The sequence below is a fragment of the Otolemur garnettii genome, unplaced genomic scaffold (genome assembly GCF_000181295.1).
Source record: "Otolemur garnettii isolate 467f Iridium unplaced genomic scaffold, OtoGar3 scaffold00094, whole genome shotgun sequence".
NCBI lineage: Eukaryota > Metazoa > Chordata > Mammalia > Primates > Galagidae > Otolemur > Otolemur garnettii.
In genome coordinates this window covers 4,092,967-4,107,396 of record NW_003852489.1, presented here as the reverse complement: position 1 = coordinate 4,107,396, position 14,430 = coordinate 4,092,967, and the positions used below count along the sequence as shown (strand labels likewise).

Below are 14,430 nucleotides of genomic sequence, written 5' to 3'. Positions count from 1 at the left end.
TACAGGCGCCCACCACAACACCTGGCCATTTTTTGGTTGCAGCCATCATTGTTGTTTGGCAGGCCTGGGCTGGGGATTCAAACCTGCCACCTTAGGTGTATGTGGCTGGCGCCTTAGCCGCTTGAGCCACAGGCGCCGAGCCACACTGTCCACTCTTAAGAGCCCAGACTGTGATCTCTAAATTCTATTTCCCACTAAAAGGAACCAGCATTTCTTGAAGAAATGACTGATTCTAGGTGTGGGGTAGGAAACATCTAAGATAAGCACAGAACAGCAGTTTCTTTATTTTCCTTTCAACATCACACTATGTGGTTGTGTCAAAATGAATCAGAAAAAAAATGAAGACGCAGCCAGTGTCCAAAGCTGAAAAAAATTGTGCATCAACAAAAACTGCAATGGACTGAAACACATTTATGTTAAAATGATAAGAGTTCAAATATATTTAAAAAACCATTGGTCAATTCCGACAGGTGCTAGGGAACTAACTCATTATTTTGAAAACTGGGAAGGAATCAAATACATGTATTGGTCCTTCCTTTTCTTTCTGTATGAATTGTACCTTAACTAAGCAATTGATGAAAGAGTTTAGATTAGATTATTATGTCTGATTTTCTTAAGTACAAAATTTGACAGTTGACATGGCTGGTATTTTGACACTTTTTTATTTATTTTTTTTTATTTATTTATTTAGAGACAGAGCCTCAAGCTGTTACACTGGGTAGAGTGCTGTGGCATCACAGCTCACAGCAACCTCCAACTCCTGGCCTCAAGTGATTCTCCTGCCTCCGCCTCCCAAGTAGCTGGGACTACAGGCGCCTACCACAATGCCCAGCTATTTTTTTGTTCAGCTATCATTATTGTTTGGCAGGCCCAGGCCGGATTTGAACCCGCCAGCTCAGGTGTATGTGGCTGGCGCCTTAGTCGCTTGAGCTACAGGCACTGAGGCCATGTACTGCTTCTTGTTTGAGATATAATAAACTAAACTTTTGATTCAAAATTGGACATTTCAGATTTAATGACCTAAAGGAAGGATTCCAGCTAATAAGAAAGGATTAATAGTTAGAATAAGACCATTTCACAAACCCCTAATGAAATAAAATGAGACCCGAGTTTCTCAACCTCAGTGCTACTCATATTTTGGCCCCCATAATACTTTGTTGTAGGGACTGTCCTGTGCTGGCTACTCCCCACAAGATACCATCAAATTACATGCTTTTCCTGTATACATACCAACAGAGGTTTAAAGGGGGGCTCCACCTTCCGAGCCAGAAGATCTTCCCAATTAATGTGTCTAAAGAATGGATGAGCCTAGGGGAGGAAAAAAAAGCAAAGCAGAGAATAGACTTTATTGGACTGAAAATTTAACTTTTTATAAGTCACAAAATAAGCAACACTTACTTATACGCAACTACATACAACCCTCACAAATACATAAAATTAGCATTATCTTCCCCCAGAACGCCACACATGCCAATCCCTACTTGAACTTCTCCAGCATCCCCAGGACCAGCTCCAAGACGAGAAGCAGCATTTCTTTTCAGCAGCTTTAGGGAGGGGGAAAAAAAACACACTGATGAAGAGCCTTTCGTAATTTGATTTGTTTTTTATTTGTAGAATTTGCTTGTTTATCATTGCTTAAGAAAACATAATTACTACTAAATAGTAAACAAAAAAGAACCCTTTAAACAAGTCTATGCCTGCAGGTTAGCCAAAAAACTGCAGGTCTTTTGGAATATCTATGTATGATTCTTTATTCAAAATATTCATTAAATTCTATCTATTTAAATCCTAGTCACTGAGGCTTGTAGTGTGAGTGCCCATTTAAGAACCCTACCTTTTTAAGCAGATCTCGGGCTTCTTGTGTGAGGTAGGGAGGCAAATTGAGTTTACATTTGAGGATTTTGTCAATTGTTTTCTTTCTATTCTCCCCAGTAAAGGGGGGCTAAGAATAGAAGAGAATGAAAAAAATTAGCATGTCAGAAACAAATATTAAATAACAACATTACTAATTTCCTGAATTAGTCAGTTAGTTATACATGGAAATCAGAAGTAAATGGAATGGCTCATGCTTATAATTTTAGAACTTTGGGAGGCCAAGGAGAGAGGATCACTTGAGGCCAGGAGTTCAGAGACCAGCCTGAGCAACACAGAGAGACCTCAGTCTCCACATGCAACAGAAAAATTAGCTAGGCTTGGTGGTACGTGCCTTTAGTCCAAGCTACTCAGGAGACTGAGGCAGGAGGACTGCATAAGCCCAGGAATTTGAGGGTGCCATAAGCTACAATCACTGTACTCTAGCCCAAGGAATAGAAAACTCAAAGAAATGTATGCTGAGAAGTAGGTAACTACTAAAGATCTGCAGTTTAAAAAATCTGCTTAAAAAATTTCTTTTCTCTCCAACTGAAGTAACATGATTTTATTGCAGAGAAGCTAGGAAGGAACAGGCAAGCAAAGGTCTTTGGAGAGAAGCCATCACTGAGCAGGACTACCAAGTCCCAGGCCTGTCTGGAAGTCAGGAGAGGATCACCATCCTGCCCCTTTGGTCTATCTTACTGTCCAGGGGACCCAAGCCCTTGCTACTCTGGGCAAGGTAGGAAACAGTCTTTCTGTTTCCTCAGGGTCTCCAGCAAAGTGTCCGTGGAAATCTTGTTGGGGATATCAATGTCATACTCAACTTCTCCCAGTTTGTTGAGGACTCGAGAGCTGCTTCAGTGCAGCCTTCACAGGTTATGCCCACAGAGAACGTGTGCTTTGGGGAGAGCTGGTGGCTGCAGTGGCATGAGAGATGCAATGCTTCTCTTTTAAAATGATTTTTAATTTATATTTCTTTCAGAAACTGGGTCTCAGTGTGTTGCTCAGGCCAACTCTGAACTACTGGGCACAACCTATCCTCCCACCTCAGCCTCCCGAGAAGCTGGGATTATACGCATGCAGCAAGCACTGCACCCAGCAGAACTGTAGTGTTTAAGTAACTGGACAGAGGAAGCAGCAATGTCCTAGAAGGAAGTCTGGGTTTCCACCATTAATTTGTTGTGAGATAATAAATGAGCTGTGATTTTGTGATTTGATATCTCCATTTATAAAATAAGGGGATTAAATCTTCAATAGCAATTTCACAGGCCTGTCAGGACGTAGATCTTAAATGAAAATGATTTTAAAAGTACGGGATACCACATAATCATAAGGTACTCTTATTGTTAAACTGCTGATAACAAACCTTTGGGCTTTGAAAATAATTTCACTGATAAGTAACTTTTCCAAAAAGCACAAAAGGTCATTAGCTATAGTGCTCTTGTAACTACTAAGCACAGACCATAACACATGCAGCTTTGAACTGTGCACCTACTGCTCCAGTCAGCATGTCATACATTAATGCTCCCAAACTCCACCAATCCACAGCACGATTGTGGCCGCTTCTCATCAAGATTTCAGGGGCCCTGAAATGAGAAAAATAGTATGCCTAAAAATTATTCACTCATTTGTGTATCATGTGAAATAGAATTTTTTAAACACCACATATAAACAATGATGCTACATAAAATCCTAGTCCTCAAACCAGGTAAAAATTAGCTATCACCCCCCACACCAGTTACATATCATTTAACATGTAGCTCACATGTATTCTATTGTTCCACAAAATGTGTGTGTGACTGTTCCATCATGAATAGATTCTTTGCATAGTCCAAAGTCTGTCAGCTTCACATGACCTACAATGAAAGACAACAGCATGATTATTCTGAGAATGTGTAGAGTTTGAAAATATCTTAAAAGACAATAACCTATCCTTCAATTTAACTTCTCCTACATTAAACTTTTCTTGAAAATATCAAGAACTCATGAGGTGTTACCATAAAAAATGATGCTGACTATTTAAGGTTACAGCAAAGTAACCTTTCGCCAATGGTATAATTTATCCGCGAAAGAGAAAATAAAAACAGAGAAGAAAGTGAAATAGTTTGTCTAAGGCTCTAGCTTTAACTATACACAGAATCCTCTACCATCACAAAAGAGAAAAATCCTGGGAAAATTTCTTTAAGGCATCTGGTTTAAGTACCTAGACCCTAATAGATATATTCTGCACCTTTTAAACAAAGGTGTAAAACAGAACTTCATATACATAGCTTTTTAACATAGTGAACTGCAACTGGAGAGTTCTTAAAACGGTCTCAGAATGTCACTGTAACAAGTTAGCTTATTCTGCCCAATACTGCCAGTTAGCAGAGTTTTATAACATTGCTACAGGGTATGAGCCAATCATCTCCAGTCCACAAAGTAAAAACTTCCCCCCTTACACAACAATCATTTCAGTTCAAGTTTAGCTTTGCTGAACTGTTATTAGGTAACCAGGAGCCCTAGTGTTTCAGGTTCACTTCAGAGAAAAGAAAAGGCAATGGCCTACTGATTCCAATGTAAATATATACTATACTCTGATACATAAAGAAGAAATATGGCCTTGATTTTCACAGACCACCTGACATACCCAGGTTAAAGAAGAAGTTAACTGTTATCACTCCCGTATTCCATCCTATGCCTTAGAATTCAGAATCCAGGTTTTAGGGGGTGAAAGCAAGGGAAAGACACTGATTCCCATGATGTACTTGGTTAAATACAGCATTTCTTCTTTAAAAATAAAGAATGAAAGCACAATTTGGAACATTCATATTAGCCTATTGTCCATATACCATTTTCCGTCCACGAGTATGAAACAGTTAACTATCTTATGGATCATTCTGTGGACAGCTAAGGATTAGCAGTTCTACCAGGCCCTTATACACACTGGATTCCCTGGTTGTACCTTTAAGGTGCGAGAGAACTGCCAACTCTACCCAGCCCAGAATACTCTAGCGTAAATTAAGCTATTTGTAGCAGCATGCAGGTGTACTCAAGGGTTTTCTGCTATAACCATACCTACAAAGAGTATCAGTCTTTCTGATGTTTATGTTTCTTGTCTCAAATGGCAAGAAAAAACTGATGCCTACTAAACATTTTATTTCCAAGGTTACATCAAATACCTGGGTTTCATTCCAATCTTTTCCTTTTTCTAGCATTAATATAACTTTTTTTGGGTTTTCTCTTTTTTTTTTTTTTTGAGACAGAGTCTCACTCTGTCACTCTGGATAGTATGCCATGGCATTACAGCTTGCAGCAACCTCAAACTCCCAGGCTCAAGCAATCCTCTTGCCTCAGCCCCATTAAGTAGCTGGGACTATAGGCCCCTGCCAAAATACTCAGGTAGTTTTTTCTATTTTTAATAGTGACAGGTTCTCGCTCTTGCTCAGGCTGGTCTTGAATTTCTCCTGAGCTCAGGTGACCAGAATGCTAGGATTACAGGTGTGGGCCACCATGCCCATTTTTTTTGGTTTGTTTTTTACATTAAGTGGGTACCAAAGTAAAACTTATCAAACCCAAATTACCATATTTTGCCATGTATAACTTACATTTTTTGCCCAAATTTTTAAGGGTAAAATAAGGATGCACATTATACATAGGTGGTATGGCTTGGGACCAGGGCCACCGCACCCTCTTGCTGGGGCCTGCATGGTGCATGAGGCTCCAGTGTGGGAGGATCTGAGATCCACAGGGAACATCACCATCTGACTAGCATCACATCACAGTCAGGAGAGGGGTGTTGGTGGGACTGGTAAGTGCCAAGGCCCAGTGCATGGAGGAGAGAGGGAGCTTCAGAAGTTCCCACCTTGCCCTTCCAGCCACGCACGTGGCCATCTCAGCAGTAGATGATGACATGGTGGGGAGGGAAGGGCTCCCAGGAGAGAAGGAAGGGGCAGCCTTCACAGAGACAGTGGCTGTGGGAGGGTGGAACATTAACCTTCCCCTAAATGTGTCTCTCCTAGCTGAGAGCCAGCCACTTTTGAGGGGCATTTTCCTGAAAGTTTGGGCCAAAAACATGGGTGCACGTTATATACAGGAGCACATTTTACTCAGTAAAATGTGGCAATGTTTGGGTTCACATATTATGTAAAGAAAAGCTAAAAAGAGTAAAGAATACACCAAAAAAGGCAGTTGTGTAGCTATTATCCTCAACTCCCTCGAATCTCATCAACTATAAGTATCTAAATACTAAGCATTCCCAAGTATTATGATGTCAAATTCTGAGGGAAGAAATGTATAAAACAGAGAGATGAAAATGGGGCTTTGAAAATGGCCATGACCTGTGTGGGAAGATTTTAAGATGATTATTTACTATAGAAATGTTTACGGTATATCTCCACCTTGGTGATTAAGCATGATATTCTCCGGCTTCAGGTCTCTGTAGATGATCCCCTTTTGATGTAAATGCCCCAAAGCCATGGAGATTTCTGCCAAGTAAAAGCTGGAAACAAAAGTGATTTAATAAAATTAAAAAGTAATCTACCCAAAGCAGTTTATGTATGGAGCAAAAATTCCTTGAAAGAAACAGACATGCACCAAAGACCAAATTAGTGGGGTAGGGAGATGGATGGGGAAAAGAGATGGCATAGGATGCTGCCAAGGGCATGGGGACATTTATGTTTCATTTGTTTTAGTCAAACTACAAAATGTTTTATTTTGCCATTAGAACATACTAATAAAATTGCAAAGATGTCTAGACTATGCTCAACTGTCACTGGTCATGATTTGTTCTGCCTGTGTAGAAATTAGGCCCACAATCATTCAGAGCAAAACACATTTCTCCCACCCAGCCCAACTTTAAAATTCCATAGTTAATAGGAACTTTGTTATTATCAGAGATCAAGTCTTGATTTCAAAAGATATGTTATATCACAACCTGACCCTTAGAAGCCCATTCTTCCCTCTACATATTTATAGATAGCTTATGCCCACCATATCTGCCCTCCCTCTTGCCAGCCAGCCCACAACTATAAACTGTGTGACACTCAAATTTATCTACCTCAAAAGAATAAAGGGCTGAATCAACCCTGTCTGGATTCGAAAAGCACAAGGCACTGCAATACTGGCTGCATAACAATGTTGCAATCCTGCAGATTACTCCAGGATGGAGAAGGGTGTGTCCTAGAGGACTGAGGCAGTTTCACAGCCAGCACGACCACAAACACAGCCTCCAACATGGCTCAGAGAGCCTCCTCCAAAAAAGGGCACTTCATCCCTAAGGCTCTTAAATGCAGCTTCTGTGTTAGAAAAGGCCTGAAATTAAACAATGGAATGCAGTTTGGTAATTAAGGTAGAAAAAAACATTTAAGTGTTGTTTTCTATTCTATTAATGTGTAGGATAAACTGATTTATTTTTACCCGATACTGTCACTTCACAAAAGGATGTGTATATTTTTAATTTGAAGCAGATGTTATCTTTAGAAATAGAAGGGTAGATTCAATTCTGGCTATATAATCAAGATAGGTGCAAGCTTATCACCTCTAAGACTGTACCTTGGGAACTGGAAAGTCTAAAAAAAAAAAAAAAGAGGGGATGAGTTCTAATACTTTCCATTGTTCCACACATAAAGTTTCACTGGAAAACCACACTCACCCATAGCCAAGACAGGCAGTTTACCAATTCAAGGAAAGAAAGCTGCAATGAGAATGGTTCTGTTAGGAACAACTGGTGTGAAGAGCAGTCCACCCAAGGCTGAGGGCAAAGGAATAATGTAACCTCCAATAGCTGTCCAGTCCCAAAGCTGCTTCTCCCCATTGATGTCCTGAGTGACTACCTGGCTCCAGATCAATTTACTGAATCATTCTGCTGACCACAGGGGGAATGGGGCTTTGCTTTTAATTATATGAATCATTACCTGAATCTATGTGACCACAAAGATTTCACTTACCAGGCTGTGTCTTCCATAAATATTCCCTCTCTTTCTAACTGCATAAATAGTTCTCCTCCTGTAAAGAAAAGGAAAGACTTTAAAAATAAAACAATTTTTTACTGCCAACCTACTTCTAATGAGAGAGTTTGTGCTTCCTTCTAACCATAATTAAAAGATATTTGCCTCTTAAAAATAAAAAACAGATCCTAAAAATTATAGGTTTTAAAACTAAGTCCCTAGAATGCTCTTTTAGTATATGTGCTGCCAAAGCAAGCACTAGAATGCTCTTTTTAGCAGCATTCTTAGTCTTCTGTGAAGGACGTACATTTAAAAACTAGAACTAGCTTAGAATTCTAGGCTTTAGATCTACAAACTTAAAAAGTATTTGTAAATTCCAAACTTCAGTTTAAAAATATCTTGATTAAAAGTCTCTTTAACATTTTACCCGTAAGTAGAATTAAACTACCCTCACTAGGTTTAGTGAGGCTCATATTTCATATTTTATGAGCCCTTAAATAAACTGAATTAACCTGGCAGTGGCCTTGTAAAAAGTACGGCACAATTTAAGTACAAAAATAATGATATTAAAGGGTTATATCCTATTGAAAAATCCTAGAATCTACAAGCCCACAATGATGTAAATAAATGGATAAAATTAATTTTTAAAATGGGAGAAAGGAAAGCTCTTTGTTATAGTCCAAATGCCAAGTAATAAATGAAGGAAGCATGACAGAATAAGAAAAAATCACTTGGCAAATACCACAGGTAATTGTTACAGGCAAGAATCAATGGATGCCAAAACTGAATGTGAAAGCTTGATGAGAGATGAGATATTTAAATAATCTTAAAATATCTCTTCAAAAGATACTAATTACAAAAGAGAAACTTTACCAGGGGAAAAAACCAGCAGATACTATCTTACACATATGACCAAAGTTAACATCACTAGTAACAGGACAAAGATATCATGTACCTCTTGATCTGATGCACTGAGAAAGACACAAAGTCTCTTTGATGGTCTGCCGAAAACGCATGACCTGAATCTAATCCTAAGGAAACATCAGCTAAACTCAAATTGATGCATTATACAAAATAACCTGCCTGTAGTCTCCAAAAACGTCTGCATCACAAGAAACAAAAGAAGACTTAGGAACTGTTCCAGCTTAAAGGAAATTGAGGAAAGATATTACTGTATCAATGTTTATTTCCTATTTTTAATAATTTTAGTATAGTTAAAGATACTGTCCTTGATTTTAGAAAATATACATCGAAGTTTTAATACTCTCACACAGTTAAAAAAAAATTGTGTGCTTATATATGTATATATACGTACATATATACATATATGCGTAGAAGGATAAAACAAAAGAAATGTGGTGGAATGGTTAATATATGGAGAATCTAGGTGAGGGGTACATGAAAATTCTTTTCTTTTTTGTGTAAGTCTAAAATTAGGTCAAAATAAAGTTATAAGAAAAAATGGAAATAGTCACAAAAAAGTTGCTAAATTCTGCTGCTTTCTATTCTATGTCGCAAGCTACTATGAAATCTGTTTCTCAGAAAACTCTAGTCTGTTTGTTTGCTAGAAATAGATTCAGTGATCTAGAAATGATATGCAGAACAAAAAGTTCCTAGGAGGTTATGGGCCTTGGGAAATGGTCCATAATAAACTACATACCCTATTACCACTAAGAAAGATTGCATTAAACTAAAACTCTGTTTAAAAATAAAATTCTAAAAACACTCACTATCTTAAACACTCCCCTGGATAAGTGTTCCCACTTCAGTTTAGAAAGAAATTTTTTTTTTTTAATTTTTTTTGTAGAGATAGAATCTCACTTTATCACCCTGGGTAGAGTGCTATGGCGTCACAGCTCACAGCAACCTCCAACTCCTGGGCTTAGGCGATTCTCTTGTCTCAGCCTCCCAAGTAGCTGGGACTACAGGTGCCTGCCACAATGCTTGGCTATAGAAAGAAATATTTTAGTGGTTTATGTGCACTACAGTAGTTTACCCCTGCACAATCTGATGGTTCTGTATCAATTAGGTGTTTGTTATTTTGTTAACTGATTGATTACAAAGGGACTATGATAAAATTTCAGACAAGGAACAACTTAGCATTTAAAGTTTCCTTTATATATTTCTGCAAATATAAATATTTGGTCACATCTGAATTCCTTACTTCAATGCACTTGTCAATTTAAGGACTATTTGATCACAATGGGAAAAAGCATTTTTCCACTGAAAAATAATGTTCTGACCCAGTTTCTGGAGCAAATGCAAATAATTACACCAAACTCTGAGTACTGACCACTGAGATACTCAAGGATGAGGTAGAGTTTTCCACCGGTCTGAAAGGCATAAATTAAATCCACAATGAAGGGATGCTTTACTTCCTCCAGAATATTCCGTTCTGCTTTTGTATGAGCTGTATCTTTAGCATTTCTTACTATCATTGCCTAAAGGGAAAGAGATGATCTATAAGAACAAAATAGTGAACATTTTTATTTTATAGAAACTGGAAAATCTATTTAGTGTTTTTCTTGCCAATATTGAACTATTAATCATAGTTCCCATTAGAAACTGAGATGAGGTAATGGAAGACGCTCACTTTTATACACATCTGCACTGTTTAAATTTATTATTTTTTTTGCAGTGATCATGTAAATAAAAACCTGAAGATGCTTTAAAAAAATCTGTAATTAGATCAAGTTTACTTGTATATTCACTAACTGTTGAGTGTCTACCATGCTCCAGCCTCTGTGCCAACTGGAACATTCATAGAAGGAAAGCCCTGTCCACAGAAGCCCAAAGTTTCAGGGAAAAAAACACGAGTGAGTGGAGGTAAGCAAAGGACACAATGAGTGAAGAGAGGAACCTGGCAAGAAGTCTTCCTAGATGTGGTGGCACCTCAGGTGTATCCTGAAAGGTATTAAAATGAAATAGGGAAAGTTGAAAAAAGCATTCCAACGCCAAAGAGGTTAATAGAACCGAAAAGGTCTGGGGAATCTACAAGTAGTTCAGTATGGTTAGAGTGGTTAGAAGTTAGGCTGCCTAAGTAGGTAGAGGCCAGGAAATTGAAGGCCTGGGATCTAGGGAAAGGTGTTAGAATCTTATCTCAGAAGCAAGGAAGAATGTGGAGATGAGTGAAATGAGAAAACTTTTGGCTTTAAGAAAGTCAATTCTAGGAGCAGTGTGGGTAGAAATGAGACTAATGAGGAGGCTATTAATACACTAGGTTGCGCTTGCTAATGAAGAAGAAATGGCGATGTCTTTTTTCTTGCTTAAATAGAAGGACAGATAATAGGGTCATTCAAAAACAGGGAATGGAAAAAAAAGATTTGAGAAAATCATGTACTGTTTAAGAGATGCTAAATCTAAGTTCGAGGAAGTTACCCTGATGATATAACTCTAGCAATATGGAAAGCAAATATACAAGGTTATTAGTTACAGGATTATCTGTGAAAGTGAAAGAGGAGACAAACCTTATATGCCCATACACGGGAATATTGGCTGAAACCTACGAAATCTGCAAACTGTATAAAAGAAGCTATAACAAGAATAAAGAATATTTCTATGAAAGCAAAGTGCCAAAGAGTATATGAAGTGCAGCAGCAAATACAGTACATTCTAGTATGCTATCTTTCATGTAAGAAAGGGGAAGTGAGAATATGTGTAAGGATCTGCTTATATCTACAAAAATGAACACAGCTAAGATAAAGCTAAAGCTAATGATAAAGGGGGGTAGGAAAGGAAACAAGACTTCTGAATATACCTTCTGAATAAAGCCTTAATGGTTTTATCATCAATGTTTTTCTTGCCTAAATCAATTATTGCAATTATAAAATACAGATTTTTATTTCTGAACCATGTTTTATACATTCCAAAAATAAAATGAAATCAAGGATGGGGAAATATAAGTTATTAATATTATTTAGAATTGAACTTATTAATATTGATAACTTTATTAACATAATTAATAACTTTACTACAGAAAAAGAAAAAAGATATTTAATTAACTTTAGCCTGCACAACAGTAGAGGCCTGTATGTTAAGTATTTAAAAAAAAAAAAAAACTGCAAAAGAAATCCTAAACCACACCTAGTAGGTTTGTAGCTGGTAGCAGTATTGGTATTTTATTTGTCAAACTGTTACACAGTGTACAACTGAACAAATAAATAGAATTACTGATATTGTTACCAGGATTCTTACTGTGGAAAAAAGATGTAAAAATGCACTAAGAGAAGAAAATGAACCACGAAGAACTGGACTGGAATTAGGATATCAATATGAAGCCACCATTTAAAACAAAAACTTGGGATGGCACCCATAGCCCAGTGGATAGGGCACCAGCCACATACACCAAGGCTGGTGGGTTCAAACGCAGACTGGGCCAGCTAAAACAACAATGGCAACAACGAAAAATAGGTAGTTGTTGTGGCGGGTGCCTAGTAGTCCCAGTAGTCCTAGCTACTCAGAAGGCTGAGGCAAGAGAATCTCTTAAGCCCAAGAGTTAGAGGTTGCTGTGAGCTGTGATGCTACAGCACTCTACCGAGGGTGACATAGTGAGTTGAGACACTGTCTCAAAAAGAAAAAAAAATTATGGGGATACATTAAAAGGATATAGAAGACTTTTTGTTTGTTTGTTTACTAGAAAATACAGGTATGTTCAGAATGTAAAAGCTTTTAATAGGGCTCTCACTAGAAAAATTTGAGAACCAATGAATAATGATAGAAATGGATAACACACAGGAAAAAAAAGTTCATACCAATTGTTTCTTTCTTAAAAGACGGGGTCTTGGTATATTGCTCAAGCTATCTTCCTTCCTGAATTTCCTGAGTAGCTGGGACTACAGGAGTATACCACTGCAGCTGGTCCATACCGATTCTTTAAAAATAATTTTAAAACAGGGCATAAAAACTTCTTTATAGAAGAATGACAATACAGAAAAAAATTGAAGTAGAAAAATCTCCATTTTAGAATCATTATTGTAATATTTGATTTGGGCAAGAAAAAAAACAGATGTTAAAACCATTAAGTACAACATTATTATAGGACAAGATACTCTTAGTTTCTATCACTCCCTAGAACACTTCTTAATTATAAAAGGAAAAAGAATAGAATAAAATAGAAAGCTGGTGGACATCAGTTTTTTTGTTTTTTTTTAAGAGACAGGTTCTCGGCCAGGCACAGTGGCTCATGTCTGTAATCCCAGCACTCTGGGGGACCAAACAGGTGGATTGCTTGAGGTCAGGAGTTTGAGACCAGCCTGAGCCAGAGCAAGACCCTGTTTCTAAGATAACAGCCAAGCATGTGGCAGGCACCTATAGTCCCAGGTACTTGGGAGGCAAAGGCAAAAGAATCATTTGGTTCCAAGAATCTGAGGTTGCTATGAGCTATGACACCAAGGCACTCTACCAAGGGTGACAAAGTGAGACTATCTCAAAAAGAATAAAAGAGAAGAGAGATAGAGTCACCCAGGCTCGAGTGCAGTAAAATGATCATGATCACAACTCACTGTAACTTCAAACTCCTAGCCTCAAACCATCCTCCCACTTCAGCCTCCTGAGTAGCTCTGATTACAGGCACACACCACCACATCTGGCTAATTTTTTTGTTTTTAGTAGAAATGAAGTATCACTATCTTGCCCAGGTTGGTCTTGAACTCCTGGCCTCAAGCAATCTTCCCACCTTGACATCTCAAAGTGTTAGGATTTCAGGTGTGAGTCCGGCCTGGACACCATCTTAACCAAGTGATCAAACTCTACCTCAGCAAATTATGTGACAGACTAACATACTGTGCCTCCTGAGCCCGTGAACTAATAGCACAGTGGTGCCTGTGTAACTCTTGTGAAGTGTTTAACCTTTTTAAAATTTATAACTATTGCATTAGGAAACATGAAACCCAAATCAAGGAATATTCTGCAAAACAACTGGTCTAGACTCTTCAAAAAAATGTCAATGTCATAAAAGATAAAAATAGGTAGAAAATGGCTCCTGAGTAAACTAAAGAGACAGGACAACTCAATACAATGTGTGATCTTTGATAAATCCTAGATATTAAAAACAGCCAGGCCAAGCGCAGTGGCTCACGCCTGTAATTCTAGCACTCTGGGAGGCCAAGGCAGCTGGGTTGCCTGAGCTCATGGGTTCCAGACCAGCCTGAGCAAAAGTGAGAGCCTGTCTCTAAAAATAGCTAGGCATTGTGGCGGGTGCCTATAGTCCCGCTACTTTGGAGGCTGAGGCAAGAGAATCGCTTAAGCCCAAGTGTTTGAGGTTGCTGTGAGCTATTATGCCATGGCACTCTGTGGAGGGTGACAAAGTGAGACTGTCTAAAAATAAAGTAAAAACAGCTGAAAGCTATAAAGGATATTATTACTATTATTATTTTTGAGACAGAGTCTCACTGTGTTGCTCCAAGCTAGAGTGCTATGGCATTAGCCAAGCTCACAGCAATCTCAAACTCCTGAGGCTTAAGTGATATTCCTGCCTCAGCTGCTGTAGCTGGGTCTACAGGTGCCCCCAACAATGCTCATGTAATTTTTTCTATATTTAGTAGATTTAGAGACTTGCTCTTGCTCAGGCTGGCCTTGAACTCCTAAGCTCAAGTGATACTCCCACCTTGGCTTCTCAGAGTGCTAGGATTACAGGTGTGAGCCAATGTGCCTG

General features: G+C 38.4%; 1 protein-coding gene across 2 annotated transcripts in view; it reads right to left on the bottom strand.

The window, feature by feature from the left end:
- RPS6KB1 (ribosomal protein S6 kinase B1) overlaps positions 1-14,430 on the bottom strand; it is a 50,312-nt gene that overhangs the window by 9,761 nt on the left and 26,121 nt on the right. For both annotated transcript variants that reach the window (XM_003795596.2, XM_023516611.1), the window contains 8 exons: positions 10,072-10,219; positions 7,779-7,836; positions 6,231-6,331; positions 3,617-3,707; positions 3,347-3,437; positions 1,835-1,942; positions 1,482-1,544; positions 1,231-1,308 (listed from right to left, as the gene is read on the bottom strand). In XM_003795596.2, the coding sequence (XP_003795644.1) occupies positions 1,231-1,308; positions 1,482-1,544; positions 1,835-1,942; positions 3,347-3,437; positions 3,617-3,707; positions 6,231-6,331; positions 7,779-7,836; positions 10,072-10,219 (738 nt within the window). The remainder of the gene's footprint in view (positions 1-1,230; positions 1,309-1,481; positions 1,545-1,834; positions 1,943-3,346; positions 3,438-3,616; positions 3,708-6,230; positions 6,332-7,778; positions 7,837-10,071; positions 10,220-14,430) is intronic.